Source organism: Monodelphis domestica, chromosome 7 (assembly GCF_027887165.1).
Source record: "Monodelphis domestica isolate mMonDom1 chromosome 7, mMonDom1.pri, whole genome shotgun sequence".
Lineage (NCBI taxonomy): Eukaryota > Metazoa > Chordata > Mammalia > Didelphimorphia > Didelphidae > Monodelphis > Monodelphis domestica.
Genome location: NC_077233.1, coordinates 23,383,603 through 23,406,230, shown reverse-complemented (window position 1 = coordinate 23,406,230; position 22,628 = coordinate 23,383,603). Strand labels below are relative to the sequence as shown.

At 42.5% G+C, this 22,628-nt stretch overlaps 1 protein-coding gene across 2 annotated transcripts in view; it reads right to left on the bottom strand.

Annotated features, from left to right (window-relative positions):
* The window catches only part of PTPRG (protein tyrosine phosphatase receptor type G), an 822,458-nt gene that overhangs the window by 13,077 nt on the left and 786,753 nt on the right, over positions 1 to 22,628 (bottom strand). For both annotated transcript variants that reach the window (XM_007499993.3, XM_007499994.3), the window contains 9 exons: positions 21,372 to 21,506; positions 20,786 to 20,958; positions 19,974 to 20,109; positions 18,416 to 18,562; positions 14,986 to 15,079; positions 13,073 to 13,149; positions 12,059 to 12,187; positions 4,971 to 5,117; positions 3,109 to 3,251 (listed from right to left, as the gene is read on the bottom strand). In XM_007499993.3, coding sequence (XP_007500055.1) covers positions 3,109 to 3,251; positions 4,971 to 5,117; positions 12,059 to 12,187; positions 13,073 to 13,149; positions 14,986 to 15,079; positions 18,416 to 18,562; positions 19,974 to 20,109; positions 20,786 to 20,958; positions 21,372 to 21,506 — 1,181 coding nt within the window. The remainder of the gene's footprint in view (positions 1 to 3,108; positions 3,252 to 4,970; positions 5,118 to 12,058; positions 12,188 to 13,072; positions 13,150 to 14,985; positions 15,080 to 18,415; positions 18,563 to 19,973; positions 20,110 to 20,785; positions 20,959 to 21,371; positions 21,507 to 22,628) is intronic.

Genomic DNA, 22,628 nt, shown 5'->3' with positions numbered 1-22,628 from the left:
ACGGTGGTTTTTCATATTGCCATTCTGCTTTGTGCTGTGTAGACAGGGCCACAATGAGGTTGCTAAGAGCAGGGGATTGCTTCATTCTTTGTACTTGTGTCCCATTGCTTAGTACAATGCCTAGCACATTGTTTGGTTGACCGAATAAAACCAAGCTTGACTCTGGAGAAGATCTGAAAAACATACATCTTTCCCCTCTTTGCTGAGCATGAGAGGAGTGCAATGCTGACCTGCTTTTTCCCCTTCTTTCTTTAATTAAAAAAAACCCATCAGTGGGTAGAGAAAGGGAGAGACGTATTCAAAATGAGGGCAATATGACAATCTGAGATAGTAGTAGAAATAAGGGTAAAATTTAGGGACAGTTGACTTAATAACTAATAATAATATTTAATAACTTAATAACGAATGCTTTAGGGACTGGAAGAGCCAAGCAAAATCAATTCTGTGTTAATCAGTGAGGAATTATTAGTAATAGGCAACTCAAGTAGCTTATTATATGAATGAAACATATGTGTTCCATTAATGGCAAGAGCCATTCTACAATCGGGTTTAATTATTTTGAAGTAAGCTGGAATCTGCTGTTGGGTAATGGGAATATGTCATGAGTTTTCTCAGGAAAATCCTCAGGTCACCATTTGCCAGGAATAGACAAGGGACAGCCCTATCTATCCCTCCCCGTCCCAAACAAATAAACATCTAAGACCATAAAGAAAGCCACATCCACAGAAGAAACACGCCATGAAGACGCCATCTTGATCCAGCTGGAGATCAGCACCAAAGCAATGGACGAACATCTAAGACAAGAATGGTTTAGTCGGAGCCCAAAGAAAGGTCAAGAAAGGAGGCTGATTTTGTCCTGCTAGGAAAACTCTGATAAGGAACATCAAAGCACAGATCTTTGAGCAAAACCTTGGGGTGTTTATGTGCCAAAGGATCCGGGGAAGTGACTGCTTTCAAAGATTCCATGGCACATACCAAAAAACACGGAGCCATTCCTCTACTTGTCCAGGAGGCAGTAGGGTCCCACCTGTCCTGTCTGGATGAAAACTCACCTTCATAACCTGCCAGGCTCTAAGGTTTCTTTGACTCCTGCCTTGGAGAGCAAAAAGTGGGAGAGCTTATATTCATGGAGACAAAATGTACTTCCATTATCTGACTTGATTTTTTTAAATTACCCTCTTAGGGAGGTGGCATGAATATTTTACAGATGAGGAAACTGAGGCTTCAGGGGACTTTTCTACAGTTGTATAACTAGTTAAGTTGAGATTCAAAGTGGGGTAAGTAAGCTTTGATATCTACTCCATGCAGTCTTTATTAATAATGGGATGGAAGGGGGCAGTTAGGAGGCTTGGTGGATAGAAAGCCAGGCTTGGAGATGGGAAGTCCTGGGTTTAAATGTGGCCTCAGGCATTTTCTACCTGTGTGGTCCTGGAGAAGTCACTTCATCCCCATTTTCTAGCCTTTACTGCTCTTTTGGCTTAGTACTTAGTATCGATTCTAAGACAGAAGAAGGGTTTAAAAAATATTAATTTGTGACAGTAAGAAATCTGGTTGGCCACAGATATTGAATGAACAAACATAGCAAGTGATGGAAGACAACAGTAGCACTGAGACTGAATTGTGCTTCCCAAGTAGCCATAAAATCTTTGGAATGACAGTGAAATAAAGCAATCTATAATTATGCCTTATTATCTAAATATCAGGAAGACACATGGACCACTGGGCCTAGGGTCAAGAAGCAGCTCTGTGGGCTGAACCAGCCATGAAAGACAACTGGTGGTATTCATGCACCATAAGGTTTATGTGACTCTACCCCTCTTTTTCTCATTATGTTCTGAATCTGAGATTGGGAACTTGGCTTGCTTGTTCTTGGAAACCAAGGCACCAAGCAACCATTGGAAAGGTCATGGGCAATCTGCTGCAATGATTTGTTTCTTTCCCAGTTCCCAGTATAATAGAAAGAATGCTAGCTATGAAGTCAGAGGATCTGGGTTCCAATTCCATTTCTGGTGTTTACTACCGCTATGACCTTGGGTAAGTCACCTAAATGCTTTGTGTTTCAATGTTCTCAAATGTAAAATCATGGGATTGGGTTAGAGAGCAACTGAGGTCCAGTCTGGGGTCCTCTGATGTTCAAAATGAAATGGGCAAATGCACTGCAATGGTAGGGCTATTTAAGCTATACTGATGTCAGTATTAATCATCAATATTAATATAATCAGGCAGAGCACTGATAAGCTGGAGAAGGTCAAGAGATGAGAGAGAACAGGAACTAAAGATATAAAGAAAAACTTTGGCAGTGGGGCAGGAGAACATAATTGTTGTCTTCTAGTCTAGGAAAGGTTTTCCATCACTTGGGAGAGGCATTAGATTTGTTTTTGTTGGCCTCAGTGGACATAAAGGAGTAGAGCAAAAGACAAGCCCTGTGATTTCACTGGCATCTGAGACTGCTAGATGACGAAGGTCCCTTTACCAATGAAGGCTGGCACCTTCCCTATCAGTTAGTCTTAGAGGACACAGATTGGTTCAGTAATTTGCCCAGAGTCACACAGCCAGGATGGGTCAGAGGGAGTCTTGAATCTAGGTCTTCTTGGCTCTAAGAGTGGCCTCTCTCAAAGGGCTAAATCCGGAAAAAGTGGCTGAGAGTTGGGTTTAGGCTTGATGTCAAGAAAAAACTTCCTAACAATCAGTTATACGAAAGTAGAAATGCATTATCTAGAGGCGGTGAACTGACGTCTTCAAAGACTGGATGTTCTAGGTACAGCTTAGACCAGATGGCCCCCCAAGTTCCTTCCAACTCAGATTCTGTCATACATGGAATTAAGTACTTAAATAAGAGGTCCTTATAGCCTTAGACATGGTCTTTATTTCTAAGGGAATTATTATAACCTTGAGGATGCATAAAATTAATGAATTTTAATGGCGATGACAATGAAATGTCATTTAACAAGAAACCCATCCCTGTGTATGTACATATGTTTATTTATAAAATTAAATCAGTAAAATCCACCCCCAAAAAAGAGAATTGGGTTTTCCCATTCCTTCCGCCATAGCAGTGACTAATTCATGAAAAGCATTTATCTTTCAAAAGAAGAAACAGATACTCACTCATCATGAACAATGGTGGGCCCATCCCTTGTTAAGGCCTCTTCTTTGATGACGTTGATGAGTTCAAAAGTACTGCTTATAGGGGCATCTGGATTGGGCCACTTGGGACACTGAAAGTGCCGGACTTCTAGGACGTAGTCATCCTAAAATCAACACAACACACACACATCAAAGCGTATGCATTTAATTCAATGCTCTATTGTCTGAGGCATTTGTTTCTGAGAGAGGATAAGAATTCTGGCAAAGGTGAAATTAGGTAAAACAGCCTATCGTTGGGTCCCGGTAACTGTCTAGGGTGCTATACCACCCCCATACCCCAGAGGTATGAGGAAACCCCCAGGAGATACAAGGAGGGACTATCTAGTCATGGGCGAATTCTGATAGACTTTACAACAAAACATGATACCCTCGTGTCACTGGAATAAAAAAAGAGGGCTAGGACATAGTCTAACATCCAGGGATTCAGGGTACAGAAAGAGATCTTTTTTCTGAGGTAGCCAGTGCAGTCATTTGTTTTGCTTAATTATCATTTATTGTTAAAAGAGCTTTTTTAATTTTTTTTAAATGGAATGGGGGGAGGTAGAAGGGAAAGAGATTTGTTCATTTTGAAAGTTCAAAGTACAAGCCATTTAATTAAAGTAAATTAAAAAAAGATTGGGTTGGGAGAGTCCATGACAAGTTAGCAGAGCTCTAAATGTTCACTTAGCCCATAACTGTTTTCTTATTTGGTCTGGAACGGTGATTTCTTTGGCATAAGGAACTTCTGGTAATGGAACTCCATCTACCATGGTCACTTGATGCCTGTTCTGCAGCCTAGAGTCTTTGAGGTACTTGGGGCACTGGAAGGCCAAGTGACTGATCACAGTCTGTGTTGGAGGCACCATTTGAACCCAGGGCTCTTTGTCTCCAAGGCCAGTAGCTCTCGCACCTCTATTCTTTTTCATTTTTTAAAAATTTGATCCAAAGATATTTTATTTTCCTAATCGCATGTAATAATAATTTCAACAAATGTTTTCCAAAATTATAAGATCCAAACCATCTTCTTCTCTCTCTTCCCTGGCCCCACTTGGAGATGGTAAGTAATTCAATCTGGGCCATACAAGTATTATTATGCAAAACCCACTTCCATTTTGGTCCCTGTGGTCAGAGCACACTCATACACCCCCCCCCCCAATAAAACTGTAAATACACTGATGTGAAAGACAGTGTGCTTTGATCCACATCCACCCGACTCAACTCTTCTTTCTCTGGAGGTCTCACCACTATTCTGGGCTGTGGCCTCTAATCTGTTCTCTTATGGCTCTAAATGACACAGACATATGGAAAACCTCGACTTTTCTTCCCGGAGCAAACCCTCCTAGGACTGATGCTTCAAACACCAGAGAAAGCATGAAGGAGTTCCAGGAGATTGTTTTTGTGATCAAGTCAATACACTTTCCTGTCTGCTGCATCAGGATGATGAGGTGCAGCTGAATGCAAGTCTACTTAGCTTGAAAAAATCTTAAAAAGATATAAAGGATGGTCATCTAGGCAGCACAATGGATAGAGCACCAGGCCTGGAGTCAGCAGGTCCTGGGTTCAAAGCTGGCCTCAAACACTGCCTAGCCGTGTGATCCTGGGCAAGTCACTTAACCCCCATTGCCTAGCCCTTGCCCTTCTGTCTTAGAGTTGTTACTAGGATAGAATGGAAGAGTTAAAACATTTAAAGAGAAGAGAATTTCAAAAGGAAATCTTCTGAAAGGCATGGGGAGAAGGAGAGGGTGGGAAGCTTTCTCTTTTTGATGATTAACATCAATGAGATTTGGAAGACCAATCTGGAAGCCCACCAGGGCTCTATTACACATCAGTCCGGGGATCTTTACCTGTGTGGCTTCGAGGATAAAGTCATGGATGATGATTTGCTCTTCATTAGAGAGGCACAATCTGTCTTTGCTAATGAGGGTCACAGTAAAGGCCTCACAGTTCATAGATTCTTCTCGACTTGGCCAATACACAAACTCATCTTCTGCCTAGAGGAAGAAAACAGATTTGACCGTTGAGCCTACAAAACACTTGTTTTTCCTTGATCATATGCAAAGTCTAACAATATCTTTCCTTTCCTCTTTCCTCTGTCTCTGTCCCGCTCTCTCTCTCTCTCTCTGTCTGTCTCTCTGTCTCTGTCTCTGTCTGTCTCTCTGTGTCTCTGTCTCTCCCCAAAATTTGAATTCAACAAATATCTGCTGACACCAGACACTATGGCAGGCACTGGAGATCAGAGACAACAACAAAATGGTACCTGCCTCAAGAGGTTGCTATTTTCTTGGTGTGGTGGTGGAATATGACATGTACACAGATAAGTTTATATTCAAAGGATCCATGAAGTAATTGCCAGAAGGAGAGAAAGAGGGCTAAATATTAGGGGATCAGGAAAAGCTTCATGTAGAAGATGGTACCCTGGTTATGTTTTGAAGGAAACCAATGACTCTTAAAGCTAGAGACGAGGAAGGAATGCATGGCAGACAAAGGGGTACAACTTATACAAAATCCATTGTTCTTCCTAAAGGGTCAGAGATTTAGACTTTCAAGATCATTGAATGTCAGATCACAGACTGGGGGAGCTGGAAGGGATTAGAGGCCATCTACTCTAATTTCGCTATTTTAGGGATGAGGAAAGAAAAGGTCAGAGAAGTTAAGTGGTTTTCCCAAAGTCAGAAGGCAACCTGAAGCAAGGTCCTTTAACTCCAAAGTCAGTGACTCAATTCCCATTGTACCAACCCTATGGTCCAACCCTCTCATTTTACAGTGGAGGATACTGAGGCCCCAAATCTACCCAAAGTGGATTAGGTGACTTTCCCAAGGTAATACAGCCAACAAGTAGAAGAGCCCATATTTGAACCCAGGTCCTCTGACGATATGATACTACACCAGTCATCCCGACTTTTGTTTTGCAAGAGAGAGTGAGGCTGATGACTGTAAAATGCTGCCTCGATATCATTGGTCCTCTTTGAAACTAGGACAAATCACCTCATGCTACCTCGAACTTACATAGAGTATATTGTCTCATTCTCATTCACAGCCACATACCATGAGAAGAACACAGAGTTGGAAGATCTGAACATGGGTTCAACTTCAGCATCTACATCTATAAAATCAGGGGGTTGGATGAGGTGACCACCAAGCTCACTTCCATATCTAAATCGAGAAGTCTTTGGGCTAAATGAGCAAACTGTAGAGGGCTAAAGTTAAGAGAGCCAAGGGCTGGTCCTGTTGTTTCTGACCTTTGCGAGTGCTCCCTACTGGGATGGTGGTATATCGAATAATGGTCCTGGTGGGTATTTTTAGAAATTAAAAAATTAAAAAATCCCCAGTGTGGGCAGGGATCAGACTAGGGACGTCAGCAATATAAGAAACTCACAAATAAGGAAACAGGAACTTTCAGTGCAGGTTGCACTTTCACTTTAACTGAGTTTGAATGAATCTCCCAGAGCAATAAGATGGTAAGTGACTTACCTAGGGTCATATGGACTACATGGGTCAGAGGAACATTGAACTCAGGTCATTTTGGCTTTGAGGATGGTTCTCTGGCCATAATTCTGTTCTGTCTCTTGCCCCCCCCCCCCCATGTAATAAATTAAAATGGCAAAGAGATAACACACACCGCATGGCTCCAACTCTTTTAGACTGGATTGGAAATTTTCCTGAAAAGGCTTGGCTTCTCCCAGAACCCTTTGTGGCTTACACCCATCATGTCCATAAGAATTCAGGAAGAAAAAAAAAAGAAGCAACAATGTACCCAATCAAGAGAACTTTGCTTCCTCCTGCACTTGGGAATTAAAACGGAGTCAGTGGCCCAATAACACTCATCACCCTCTCATGTTTCAATAGCTTATTGCCAAATCCACTTTATTTTTAAAACTCAGCATACGGGCTGAGACAGATCAGAGATTGAGTGTGGTCTGTACAAAGGAAGGAACTGTCATAGAATCAATACGGATTGGCCCAGCGAATGCCACGGGGGATCTTTGGGAGGATGGTGAATTATTAAAGTGGTCTCTGCCAAGGCATCCCAAACAAACCAGAATGCAAGAGACGTCGGTGTTTCCTGCCTCCTCCAGAAGGAATAAGTGAGCTAATTGGGATGAAGGCAGCCGAAGGGATTTGCTCTCTTGGGAGCAATTCACCAGACAGACCGACGCTCCATTTTTTCTCCTCTCCCCATTCACAGGCTGCCTTCCATGCTTAAAATGCCTCCTCCTCTCCAGACCGTATAGCAAGTGGAGCTGCTGCTTCTCTTTGAAAGTGTAGCTTCTTGTAAGGCTCAGCTCACATTCTATCTCAGATTGCAACCTCCCCTCACTAAATTATTTTGTATGGAGTCAGGAAGACCCGAAGTCAAATCCAGACTCAGACACTTATTAGTTGGGTGATGCCGGGCAAATCACTTTTCCTTTTTGCCTCAGTTTCCACTTCTGTAAAATGGGGATAATCATTGTCTTCCTCCCAGGGTGATTGTGAGGATCAAATGAGATCATAATTGTAGAGCACTTAGCACAATGTCTGGCCCATGGTAAGCACTCTATCACTGCTGGCTATTGTTACTGTTATATTTACATTATGTTTGTTATAATTATAATCTCATGGGTGGTAGTAAGAAGTCACTGTTATTTACTGAGAAGGGAAGCAAGAAAATCTGATATATCCTATGGACAATCTTTGGCAGTCTCATCGATGCTGAACTGGAGCTGGGAAAGACCAGTTTGGAGGCTAATGAAGGCCTGAACCAGGGTGGTGGGGCTATGGAAAGAGAGAAGAAAGGGGACACGTGTTAGGCCTGTGGTGGAGACAGAAGTAGCAAGAGTTGGACACTCATTGGCTATGGATGGTGGGAGAGAAAATGCAGAACTGAGGAGAACACCAAGATGGCGCGCCTAGGTGACTGGAAGAATGGTGGTACCTTGGAGAGTTCCAGGGAAGGTAGGAAGAGGAAAGGGATCTGGGGGGAAGTGGACGAGTTCTCTTTGGGACCTGGACCTGTGTCTATAGAACACTGAATCTGAAATATCCATTAGTCATCTTGGGACGTGGGTTTGGAGCTTGAGGGAGAGACTGATTGGATCCAGAGATCTAAGAGTCAGCCTTCTATGTGCAGATGATCATGGAGGATGGATTTCCTCTCAAGAGAACATAAGCTTCTTGGGGGCAGGCACAGTTTTGTTTTTATACATCTAGCACCTCATGTGGTACCTGGAACTCAGCAGGCACTCAATAATTGCTTGTTCTATGAATGATGACAGTCTGGAGGCAATGTGGCATGAGCAGAATCCAAAGTCACAACAAAAGGAGGCTTTCTTTATAATAATCTGGAAGGACAACTGAGGGCTCTGTGGAGGGAGAGCCAAGTCTAGAGATGGGAATTCAAATCTGGTCTCAGACACTTTCTAGCTGTGTGACCCTGGGCAAGTCACTTAACCCTCAATGCCTAGCCCTTATTGTTCTTCTGCATTGGAACTAATACTTAGTGTCAATTCTAAGATAGAAGGTAAGGGTTAAAAAAAAAAAAGGAAGTGACCTACCCAGGGTGACACAACTAACATGTCAGAGGCTGACCCTGAATCTAGGTCTTCCTGGCTGTATCCATAATACTACAATATCTTGCAGGTCAGGAAATTTTTAATCTTTTTTTTTAAGTTAAGGACCAAACAATAAGATATTTGCAGAAAGAATGTGCTGCTCTTAGGAAAACGTCTGCAGCTGAGTGTGCAACCTTTGGAATCCGAGCCAAACTCTGAAAACGAGAGACAACCACACGGTCTATTTTTGCCTGACATTTCACGGAAGGACCTCAAGACCCTCAAAAGCGGTGCAGTGGATAGACTTTGGGAAGAGAAATGCACGGCCCATTGAATGATCCTTTAGGAGTCACGCTGGTGGAAGTTCTTACAAATGCTGCAGGTATGAAGCGTGTAGCATTTGGTGGAAAAGAACAAATTCATGTCTAGTTTTCTGAAGCTTCCATCAGTCAGTGGATTATTGAGAATAAGGCTTGATTCCATGACTGGACGTGCCAATCAGTCCTAACCTGGCCAGCTACTGGTTGATGATGACTCTTATAAAATGAATAATGACAGTAATTCGTGATTATATAGTTTAGTCGGGTTTAAGAAGTTTTCTGCTCACACATACACAAAAACCAAAACCTTGTGAAATAGTACAAAGATTATTAAGCCCATTTTACAGATGAGGAACTTGAGGATCATAGGAATGAACATTTATAGAGCTTTAAGGTTTGCAAAGCACTTTCCAAATATTATCTCCTTTGATCCTCACAACCACCCTGGGGGTGGGGGTAGATGCTATTATTATTCCCATTTTGTTTTTGTTGAGTCATTTCAGTTATGTCTGTCTTTCCATGACCCCATTGGGGGTTTTCTTGGCAAAGATACTGGAGTGGTTTACCATTTTCCTCTCCAGATTATTTTACCGATGAGGAAACTGAGGCCAACAGGATGAGGTGGCTTGCCCAGGGTCACACAGTATCTGAGGTTAGATCTGAGATCAGAAAGAGGAGTCTTCCTGGCTCGAGGTCCAGTGCTCTATCCTCTGGGCCACTTAGCTACATTTTACTGATGAGGAAACTGAGGCAAGCAGGGATTTTGAGACTTGCTCAGGATCATAGAGGTAGTGTCTGAGACTGGATTTGAACCCAGCTCTTCTTGGCTCTCTGGCCAGCATCATTCTATCCACTGTACCAATGAACTGCCTCACTCAAATCAAATGACCGCCCTAAGGTGGCACAGGTTATAGCTCAGGAGCTGAGATTTGCACCCAGGCTTCCCCTCTCCCAGTCCCCCATAGGGATAATCCTGCCTGTTAGAGTGACTCTCGGTTAGTCAAGGTGGATGAATGCTTCCAGTTCCTCACTGAAAAAATTAAATTAATATTTCTACCCAGATATATATTTCATAAAATTTATTAGAAAGGGTAGATAATCATAGTTTTAAATCTCATCATTCCTCTAAGTAACCTGACCACGAGTTGCCTAGCCTGCCAGAACCTTCCTCTTTCCCCCCTTACCTGCCTGTTCAACAAGAAAACGAGATTAGGACCTGGAAGGGGCATTAGAGACCCTTAAATTTAGTCCCTTTATTTTGCAATCAGGAAAATGAGGCCCAAGAGCAGGGAAGTGACTTATCCAGGGTCACACAGCTACTATGGAACTGAAGTGAGATCAGAACTCGGGTCTCTTTCTATTGTTCCACCCAATTGACAGAGCCAGCCTAGAATTGTCATTTGCTCACAGATGGGGGTGTGGAGGCACCAGGAAGGACCCTCATCCTTCTGGAAGAGAACCAAGAGGGGAACAATGGGAATACTCTGCATCTCCGTCCTTCGTATCCTTCTCCTTTCTTTGGTCCTAGTTCGTCCTTATGTCTGGAGACAATTTTAGTCCGGTCATTTAAGTGAGACACAAAGTGATTTCTGGCCAATTAGCCAAGGAGCAGAAGGGTCAATAAGTCCATGCCAGTGTCTTTACAAGAAAATTCCAAATGGGGTCATAGAGTCAGGCACAACTGAAAAGCCTGGACAGAAACGACGAATACCATCATATATGAAGTTAGGACTTTAAAAGGCCTTTTCCTGTAGAAGGGGAAAAGTATGAGCCAGTGGAAAAAATACTCCATTTGGAGTCAAGAGATCTGAGTTCAAAACCTGCCTCTGCCACTTAATACCCGAGTAACCTTGGGCAAATCCCATTATTTCTATGGGACTCCCTTTCCTCATTTGTCAAATGAGGGGCTTAGATCTGTTGTCTCCCTTCAGGCTTAACGCTATGATTCTGACACAATTCTTAAAGCATCTCTGTAAAAAAGGCATTTTGGAGGGGAGGGAAAGAACATGAATCATGTAACCATGGAAAAATACTCTATATTAATTAATTAAATAAAACTTTTCAATCAACTGAAAAAAAATAAACATTCAAAGAAAAAAAAAAAGGACTTATTCATTCTTTGGCGGCGTGCCATGGTGGGAAGATGGTTGGATTTGGAGTCAGAAGACATAGGTTTAGCTGTGTGACCCTGGGCAAGTCACTTGACCCCCATTGTCTATCCCCTACCGCTCTTCTGCCTTGGAACCAATTCACAGTATAGATTCTAAGATGGAAGGGAAGGGTTAAAAAAAGAAGGAAGTCATAGGTTTGAAACCCAGCCTGCCCCTCCTCAGCTAGTAGCCTACCTGCTCTCCACCTCGGTTTCTTCATCAATAAAATGAGGAGGTCAAGCTCTAAATCTATGACTATCTGTGACCGAGGTCCAGGGAGGCTCACAGATTTGCCCACAAGGGGAGGTTATTTGTTTAGATTTCAAAACGAAATGCATTTCAGTAAGGATTTTCTAAGAGCTTTCTATGTGCCAGGCAACTTGCTAGGTCCTGAGGACACACAGGGAAAAGTAAAAATTGTCCCTACCCTCAAAAGGCTCTGAGGGGAGAGAGCAGGGCTTGGATGGGGCAAAAGGAAATGACATCTTTACGCTCCATCACCACTAACTGCAATTGAACATTTCCTTCAATTACTTAAAAACATTATTCTAAGAAGAGCTCCAAGACAAAAAAAAAAAATAAAAATAAAGATGAAGAATCCTTGTATTAGGGGAAAAAGAAGAAGGAACCACATTTAGAGACAGGAAATGCTCTGCCCAATATCCCATGGCAGAGCCTCAAAGAGAGCCAGACACGGGTTCCCAGAGGCAGAAGGGAAAGAGGGGAGCACACGAGGGTTTGGGGGACTATCTGTGCAAAGGCTCAGAGGAGGGAGATGAAGTCTTGTATACGTGAAGGCGTCAATGAGGCAGGGGAGAGAGTTCACAAGTGGAATCATTCTAGAAGGCAGAGCTGGAGCCAGCTGGTAAAGAGAACCGAGAAATTCCATGGCCCGGCGCTGGTGGGGCAGAAGCCACGGCGCCTTCCTTACCAGGCTCTGGTTGTCTGGCAACATGACAATGATCTGTGCGTTATGATCCCAAATCATCCGCCAGAAGTCTTTCGTGGTGTGTGGCAGAGGATGCTGGGTTATGATGTATTCGTTGCTCCTATGGTAGCCCTTTAATGGGAAGAAAAAAAAAACCCCACTGTGACACCTGTGCTATTCCTGACACAGACAGTTCTGCTGAGAGAGTGCTAACGTGTTTGCGAAAGGCAGCCGAGCATCTGACTCCTTCTTCAGTGTGCTTCAGCTAACGCAAAGGCAAATTCCCTCCAACTCGGCTTCCATTGGCAATTCCCCGGCTGCTTTTGCTGAACGCTAATTTCAACGTTTATTTAAACATGTGGAAGGGTGAAATTAACAATCGAAATGCATTATCTTAACTCAAAAGAAAGAAAAGAGCTTATCTTGACTCAGAGTAGCAGTTCTGGGCCCCCACTCTTAAAGGCTCTACCCTCCAGAAAGGCTCATGTTTTCATCTCCTGTTACAGGAACCAGGAAATTGGCCAGTTAATGGTGATCTTCTATTTAACCCTTTTGGTTTAATTGATTTTTTCCCCATTCATTTATAATTTATTTTATTTATAAATTTAATTTAATTTATAAACTAATTTATAAATTTAATTCATACATTTTAATTATAAATGAATCTATAATTTTGTTCTTAATTTTAATTATAAACTAATTTATATTTATTTTTATTTATACATTTTAATTATAAACTAATTTATAATGCTTATTTTTAATTTATATATAAATGTTAATTATAAGCTAAATTATAAATTTGATTTATAATTTTAATTATAAATAAACTTGTTTATTTTATTTATAATTTATAATGTCTATAATTCATAAATTTTAATTATAAACTAAATCATAATTTTTATTTTTAATTTTATTTATGAAATTTTATTATGAACTAATTTATAAATTTATTTATGAATTAATTTACAAAATTCATATATATACACATTTATATATAATTAAGCATTGATGTCTCACCATGATATAGGACGCATTTATGTAATCCGTTCCTTTCATTCCAGGCAAGGGTGCAAGGCCCACTCTAGCACGTTCAGCTATGATGGGGAAAAAAACCAAAACACAGAAACAAAAATCACTTTCTCATTTTTAGACAGACCCAACTGAGAGAGCTCCCTGAGATCTCTGTAATGAGTTAAGTCTCCGCCCCCCAACCCACCCCATTCCAAAAAAGCTGTCTCTATTTTCATCAGCCTAGAAAATGAAATGCTTCTGCTCATTCCTAGAAAGAAAATCATTTCAGAATCATATTCGACTGCCAGAAAGGTATTCCTGATGGGTCATATAACCAAGAGCAGGGCCTGAAGCCAGTAGAAGACTTCAAGATATTGTTGATATTAGGGTTCTGGATTTAGACTTTGAAGAAGACTTCAGAAGTTATTGAACTCAAGCCCCTGCTTAACAGATGAGGAAACCGAGGTACAGGGAGATGGTAGTAACTTGTCTAAGGAAAAATATCTTTTCAGAGATGGGATTTGAACTGGGGTCCTCTGAAGTCAATCAGGGCTATTTCTACTGGACCAAGATTATGCTTAAAAACAGTACTTTGTTCCTTTCTCATGTTTCTCACATAAACGTAATGCCTGAACCTATTCCTCTGGGGCCCTTAGTGAGGTGAGAAGCCAGAGCCCCAAATAGGTGAGGAGATTCCTACTGATGAGTTGACTGCCACTCTAGAAATTCCTTCCAGAACCCTAAAATTCAAGACATCCACCTCCATGCCCTGACTTCCAAGATTGGGATTGGGGACAATCAACTGGCCAATCCTCCCGAATGATTTAATCAGGTGAGTTACAAATGATCATTTCTATGCATGGGGAGGGAAGCTAATAGTTTTTAAAAGCTGTCTCCTGCGTTCTTCAGGAAGGGCTCACTCTGAGAAATCCACAAATCCTTAAGCTATGAGTAGATGGAGAAATGGTGGACTTGGAAACTGGAAGTTTAGGTTCAAATACTACCTCAGATGCTTATTAGCTCTGTGACCTTGGGGAAGTCACTGAACCTCTCTGACACAGTTTCCTCATCTGTACAATGGGAGTGTTAGGGGGAAATTAGGTAGTATCATGGATAGAGCTTTAGGGCTGAAATAAGGAGGACCTGAGTTCATATCTGGTCTTAGACCCTGGGCAAGTTGCTTAATCCATTTACCTAGCCCTTGACCACAATTCTGTCTTAGAATTGTTACTAAGAACGTAAAGTTAAAAAAAAATGGGAGTGTTAGGCCCATTGACCTCTAAGATCTTTCCAACCCTGAAGCGAGTTAACACTTCAGTGATAGCTGCTTGGCTAAAAAAATGTGCAGAATTTACTTCTTGGAATCTTGAAATGAACAAAAATGAGAGCTCCATTTGGATCACAGATTGAGAACCAGAAGGAACCTTAAAGATCATTTGGCCCAATCCCCTCAATTTTATAGTTAAGGAAGGAAAATGACTTTTCCAACATCGCACAGGTCGTAACTGTTTGGACGCAGGTCCTCAGACCTCAGACCCAGCATTCTTTATGTTCTGCCAAACACTCTCCTTAGATTTTTGATTTAGAGATGGAAGGGACGAGGGAGGCTGTCGAGTTCAGCCTTCTCATTTTATGTGAGAAATTAAGTCATTTATGGCTGGATTTGAACTTGGGCTTTCCTGACCTGAGCGCAGCACTCTAGACATTGAACCACCTGGCTGCCTTACTTGGTGCTGCCAACTGTATTTGTAGCCCATGTGAACCCCATCTAGTTGTGTTGGGATGGTCCACAGATGGTGCTGGCTGAACACACCTTCCAATTCCACCTTGCTAGCATCTGCTTCTCCATGCAGAACCCAAGGACAATCCATGACCCAAAACTCCCTCCCATTAATCATCTGGATCACTGACAGTCTTACCTGGCACGACGGATGAGTTTCTGTTCTTCTCCTTATTGCATTCTTTCTGGGCACTAAAACACTCAACGTACTTTGCATTACATTGTGTGACCAGCTGAAAAAACAAACAAACAAGACATGCCTCTATGATCAATTCACCCCCATGGCAAAAGAGGCCACTGGCCGGAGAATCCTAGACTGGACATGACCGATTCCATAGTCCTAGAAGGGGATGCTGCTCCTCTGGGGAGGCCCACTTGCTTATCATTTCTCAGGTAGATGGGACACTCGGGCAGGCATATTGCCAGCAAAGGGGAGGCATGGTGCCTTCATTTGGAATGGGATCATCGAGAAGAAGACCTCCTTGAGGGCAAGGGTTGGTTTTCCATTTTCTTTATAACCTCAGAGCCCAAAGTAGGTGATTAGTAAGTGCTTCTTGACTTGAGAGCTAACTGGTTGGCTAGCAGAATGACTTAAAATCATGAAAAATATGTTTAGGGTTTTGATAAAACCACAGAGAAATTAGACAAGATCTGAGGGCCAATGGGACCAGAAGCTCTTTTCGTCAAAACAGTTGACCAATATGATTTCCCCATCTCTTCTGTTATAGTCACTGGGTTTAACTCCAGCGTTGTGCGCCTGAGTATTGATTGGGCTGTTTATAATCCATCCCTATCTAGGAAAGGCTTCCTTTTCCAAAAGTAATGGTAACCAATCCTGTAATGGTGGGAAGGAGATAAGGGTCAGATCTGTGATGACGCTGGCCTAAGGAACCCCCAGGTGAGGACCAAATTCCCTCTACCAGCACAGATTTGAGACTTAGAACCTTAGAGTTTCCTAGAGCAATGAGATGTTAAGTGACTTGTCCAGGATCACACAGACACTTAATACCTGAAGCTAGGTCTTCCTGGATTCAAGACCAGCAAATAGTTCACTTCATCTAGGCAGGATTTGGGGATTTTTCATCCTGCCTGGCCTTTCCCCAACTCTTGTCAGTTGTCCCTTTCTATTTGAGTTTCTGTGGTGGCCAGAACCCCTGAAAGAACCAATTATAAGGCTTTCCAGCCGAATGAGCCCGCCTCTTTGTGGGATGAACATTTTTGAGAGGTGAGTGTGAATGGTATGGGAAGTGTGGAAAAGGGTAAGAAAAGCAGAATTTCATACAGTTACCAGAAAAGGCACTTCAATTATTTTTATAAAGGTCTTATTCTAAGCATTTAGATGGGTTTCAAAATCTCCCCCGTTCCTGCTGTTAATTGTTCACCTTCAATGGACTGTCAGGCGTCTGCTTTACTTGTAGAAGAGAGAAATACCATATGACCGTGGTAGGGTTGGGGGTGGGAGGGTGAGAGGCAGCGCTGGCCCATTTATCATTTTCCCATCACTTGGCACCTGCTCTAATTGGCCTTGCAGTATCGTTTCTGGAGCAGAGATTCAAATGAGGGGAGCTTATTTCTGGAGGGGATATAACCACAGAAAGGAAAACTGCCCAGATTGGTCATATGCTGCCGCCATCTTGACATTATTTTGGCCACTATATTCACACTGCCTCTTCTTGCTGTCTCTTTCCCCCTCTCCCACTCTCTCCTCTCTGAATCTCTCTCTCCTTCCTTCGGTCTTTCTATGTCTCTCTCTCCCTCTCCTCTCTGTCTCTCTCTCTGTCTCTGTCTTGTCTCTCTGTCTCGCTCCTTCCCTTTGTCTCTCTCTCTGTGTCTCTCTCTCCCTCTGTCACTCTTTGTCTCTCTCTCTCCCTCTCCATCTCTCTCTCTTGTCTCTCTGTCTCTCTCCCTCCCTCCATCTCTCTCTGTCTCTGTTTCTCTCCCTCCCTTTGTCATTCTCTTTGTCTCTCTCTCTCCTCTCACTCCGTCTCTCTCTCTTGTCTCTCTGTCTCTCTCCCTCCCTCTGTCTCTCTCTCTCTGTCTCTGTGTCTCTCCCTCCCTCCATCTCTCTCTCTGTCTCTGTGTCTCTCCCTCCCTCTGTCACTCTCTTTGTCTCTCTCTCCCTCTCCTCTCACTCCGTCTCTCTCTCTTGGCTCTCTGTCTTTCTCCCTCCCTCCGTCTCTCTCCCTCCCTCCGTCTCTCTCTTTGTCTCTCTCTCCCTCTCCTCTCACTCCATCTCTCTCTCTTGTCTCTCTGTCTCTGTCTCTCCCCCTCCTGTCCCTCCTTCCCTCCCTTCCCTCCATCTTACTTTCTGTCTTAGAATTGATGCTGAGCATCAGTCTAAGGCAGAAGAGTGGGAAGGGCTGGGCAACTGAGTTTAACTGCCTTGACCAGGTCACAAAGCTTCTCCATTTCTTCTATAAGTAAAGCAGAAGCTTTGCAGTAAACTTAAGGTGAACAACTAACGCAGATGACACAGTGGGCCTTGAACCCATCTAGAGGCTTAAAATCAGACCTTTATGAAAAAGACTCACGGTGCTTTTTGGGGGGAGGGATAACTCTTTCTGCTTTTCTTACCTCTTTCTATGAGCTGTTAAAGCTTTAAGCTAATATTTAAAAGAAAATTGGAAACACTCTGCTTACATGATCTGAATCAATATCTCATCATCTAGAGCTATGCTTATATCTGAATATAAATGCAATTATTTATTACACATTAAATAGACCCATTAAGTATTTGCTGTTTATTGAAGATAAGGTGAGTCACCCATGAAAACAGCTTAGAAAAACACCCTACCTTTCATCTTAGAATGAATACTGCGGATTGGTTCCAAGGTAGAAGAACAGTAAAGATGAGCCAATGGGGGTCAAGTGACTTGCCCAGGGTCATATGGCTGGGAAGATCTTCAGCCAGATTTAAACCCATGACCTCTTATCTCTAGGCCTGGCTCTCAATCTCTTAAGTCATGTGGGTACCTCTGGCAATAGTTTTTTTAAAGACTATTTTTGCAAAGAAGGATCTAGAAATTTTCTATATTAAACAAGAATCAATGAGGCCAGCTAAGGAGGAAATTAATCAATAGTTATTGGACAAACCAATCAAGAACGTGGATAAGGAGGATTCTGATGCTTTGGTTACTTCTCTAAATTCTCCATTTTCTAAACGGCCAAATTCTCTAGGAAAATCTGCTTTTCTCTGTGTGGGGCCCAGTCAGGTACTAGCTGTTAATGACAATAACAACAAGCTTTCCTTTTTGGGTTGTGCCAACTGGCCATTCGGTCGCAGAGCCTCTATTCTATGCTTCTGTGAAACCATTCCTTTCCCTTGGCCGCCATGTTAAATCCAACTCAAGTACAGTCACGGAATTTTGCCTGTGAATACATTTTGTCTCTCTGCAGTAGGGCAGAGATGATCATTGATTTAAGGCTGGGAGAGGCCAAAGATCTGCCATCATAGTCTGAGGTTCAGAAGGGATTTGTCAGTAAGGGGGCAGGACGCACAGCCCAGCGTGGCTTCAACCCAACGTTCTCTCCACTCTGCAACTCTTTCTTGGCCATTCTGCCCTTCTTACCTTGAACTGTTTTTCTAGACGTGTCTTCCCTCCCACACCAGGGATGAGTATACTGTTGACGTAGCTATGCAGCTGATTGGAGGCGACTTCTGTCTCCTTTCCCAGAATGGCTTCCAACAAGGCATCATGAATAAAAATGTACTGCTCCTGCATGGCAAGATTAGAGGATCAGATAATCAGTGATGGTTGATGGACAATCACGGAGACCTCCTCCAGGAAGCTCTCCCAGATGAATCCACAATCTGCTGTCTCTTACACTGGATTCTTTTAGCATATACACCGCTTATAGGTATATACATCCACTTGTGTAATATATTAGTGTATATTTATATATTATGTACATTTATGTAAGTGTGCATGAAATATATGCATATAACATATATATATATACACACATATAATTCTTAAGCAATGATAAAATAAGAGAGGGTCAGGTCATGAGTTTTTGTATATTGTATTATTTATTAGAATATTTTTACTAGAATATTCTAATAATGTATATATATTATATATAATGTATTTATATATACTATATAATATATCAATAATAATACTTATTAGAATTATTCTAAAATAGAATATAATTTCTATACCCAAACACACACATATTGGGCAACTAGGTGGTACAGTGGATAGAATTTCAGACTTAGAACAGAAAGATTTGAATTCTAATCTGGACTCAGACACTATTTGTACGACCTTGGGCAAGTCACTTCACTCTGTTGGCCTCTGTTTCTTTCTCTGTAAAATGAGCTGGAGAAGGAAATGGTGAATCGCTCCAGTGTCTTTGCCAAGAAAACCTCTAATGGGGTCATGAAGGGCTGGACATTACTCAAAGATGATTGAACAATATCAAAATTTTATATGCATAAAATCTATATCTATGCATGCTTAAATATATATACATAGACCTAACTTGCCACATTCTTTAGTTGTTTAATCAAAGTCTTTTTCTTTCTCAAATAGAGTAAATCCTGAGCACAGAACCTAGGCACGGGGGCCAGGCACATCATAGTCTCTCTCTTTTTTTCCTTGAATATTAAGCTCTTGTTACATACTTTAAAAATGGATATATTAAATTTAATATGAGAGTAATGAAGCTGGCCAGCTTTTCTCTGTCCTTGTCCGTCTTCTGCTCTCACTCTTCAATCAATAAAGCATTTATTAAGATCCTGCTCTACGGCAGGTACTGTGAGTGCAAATGTAATGAAACAGCCCTCAAGGAACTTGGGTTTTCTTGGCAAAGAATCTGGTTTCTTAACACAGCATGCCAAGAGACTTCCTTTTACAGAAGGGGAAACTGAGTTTCTGAGAGGAGAAATAACTTGTCTAAGGTCACCCCCCCTCAGTGGTAGCCAAAGTGAGGGTCTACCCTTGGCGCTCTACCTCCAAACCCAACCCTCCTTCCCGTGCCCCAAGCCTCGAGGAGAGGTTGCCTCTGCTCCCACCAATCCCCAGGAGATCACGGCACACCTGGTGACCCTCCTCTCTGGGAGGAACTCACCTAGCAGCCTGTGGCTGGATCCCAGAAGGGCATCCTGCCCTGTTCCTGGCTTACCTCCGTCTGGACGAGGTAGTTCCGCTGCGTCCTGATGTGTTTCAAGAATCCCAGGACGTTAACTGTGCTTTTGTCTTTGATCTGCTGCAACATGCTGTCTATGACGATGTAGGTGCCCGTCCTGCCCACTCCGGCGCTGAAAGAAACCGCGGACAGCGAGGTGATGGGATGCCCATCGGCGCTCCTCCGCTGGCCCCTCAAATGCCTCACAGAGGGAACCCACATTCACATGCCCTCTCTTTGGGTAATGGTCCTGCTTACAGGGGCCATTTTGACAGAACTGTGTGTGGGTGGGTTGGTGATATGCATAGTAGGTCTTCAGCAATGTGGCTTCTTGGGGGATATTCTTATTGATTCTATTGTAATGTTTACGAAAATGAAAAGAGCTCACAAGAGTGGGAAGAGATTTTTAAGGTTATTTTACTTGTAAATTATGTGCAAATTTTAAATTATTATTTCAAGATACTTAAGTTAAAAAATGTAAAAAGAACAAGAAGGAACCTCCTTGGCCATTGACAATGACCTCCTCTTTTACAGATGAGGAAACTGAGGCTCAAGGAAGTTGAGTGACTTGCTCAAAGGCACACCAGTGGCACACCACTAGGACTCAAGCTGACGTATGTCTTCTGACTGCAAACCTAGTTTGTTCCACTGCCCCACACTGCCCTTCCCATGGTCTCCATTGGGTGATCCTGTGACTGATACTAGCTCTAGGGCCCCGGGAAAAACATGAAGCCTTCCTGGCACTTTGCCCTAGGTTCTCCTCTTGGCTAGCTGCCATGCCCTGTGGAGCCCTGGGAAGCTGGGCTCACCTGCAGTGGACGAGCACGGGCCCCATGTCTGGCGTCCTGGCTGCTGACGACCTCCTGACGAAGGTCAGCACGGGGAGGGCATATTCTGGCACTCCCATGTCAGGCCACTGGGTGTAGTGATACTGGATCACAATTCTTTCATTCTGGCGACCTTTAGGGTTTCCCTTCTGGCCCTACACAGAAAGATGCAAAGAATTTCTTTGAGATAGAAAGCTGTGGACCAGAAGTAAATGTTTTAGGGCATGATGATGTTACTAAATAACAGCAATAACAATCAGAGCTAGCATCTCTACAGCTCTTTAAGGCTTGTAAAGCACATCCTCAATGTTAACTCATATAATCCTCATGAGAAGAAGTTGTTCTTATTATCCCCATTTTCCAGATGGGGAAATGGAGGCTTAAGAGCGTTTTCCCCAACACAGATGCAATAGGGCTTTAAAACATTGATGTCGCTATTTTAAAGAAGATGCATTAAAACACACACACACACACAACCAAAACAGCTACCTACAAAACAAGTCAAAAGCCCTTCTCAGAATTTCCAAAATGGTGCAAGGGAAGAGGTTCAGGTGACCCACTCACAAACCTTTTTCACTTTAGTATTTCTGACTGAAAAACGACGGACAGTGTAGCAGGCGTGAATCTTTGTGCTCTTCAGTGTGACGATAATGTTTCCATATTCCTCACTGTTCTCTGTTGGCCAGTACTGGTCACATTTTCTCTGAGGGAAGGGAAGGAAGGAAGAAAGGAAAGAAGGAAGAAAGAGGAGGGATGGAGGGAAGAAAATGAGGGAGGGAAGAAAGAGAAATAAAGAAGGAAAGAGAAGAAAGGAAAGGAGAGAAAGGAGGAAAGACAGAAAGAAGAGGGACAGAAGAAATGAAGAAGAAAGGAAGGAAGGAAAGAGAAGGGGGAGAGAGAAGGAAAGAAAAACAGAAGAAAGCAGTCTATTAGTTAGAATAAAAGAAATATGCATTTAAAGAGATGTCTTTAAAAAATAAACAAACAAACAAACCCTTAGCTTTCATCTTGAAGTCAATGCTAAGCATTGGTTCCAAGGCAGAAGAGTGGTTAAGGGCTAGATAATGGGAGTTAAGAGATTTGCCCAGGGTCACACAGCAAGGCAGTGTCTGAGGGGAGTTGCAGTGGTTTCCTGATTCGGTTGTACTTGAATGGAACCTGCTGCTTGATTCCCAAAGTCCCTTAGTCACCTCCCCATTCTCACCTCCACTAACCAACACAGATTTGAACCCAAGACCTCCCATCTCTAGGTCTGACTCTCAATCCACTGAGTCACCTAGATGCCTGCTGGCTTCTATTCTAATACTTAAAGGACACGTGACAAAACAAACACAAGGAACTTCTAGTATGAATAATTCTCTACAACAATATAGCTCTGAACCCATTTATGACTTTAGTGAATAAATCCCAGGGAGTTGCCCAAGGCTCAAAGGTTAAAGGACTTGCCCTACATCATAGCAAATACATGTCAGTGGCAGTGTTTGAACCCTTCTTGACTCCAAAGCATAGGAAAGCCAGTCATCTTAAATAGCATTTAGTGGGCATGACAGAAGCATTGTGATAGGAAGAGACGAGAGGGAGCTGGCCATCTAGAAATCAGGAGGACCAAGGTTTAGGTCCCACATGTGCACAGTCTGGGGTCTAAGATGGTAGCCTGCATTGGCAGGAGGGATTTCCCATCTCGAGTTCCAGCCAGTGGTATTCCAATCTGAAGATACTAAAAAAAAAAAAAATTCTACCCTTTTGAGCCTTAAAAAAAAACTTTATTATATATATATATATATAACCCCCCCCCATCTGAATTCACTAACTCTCAACTTTGAAA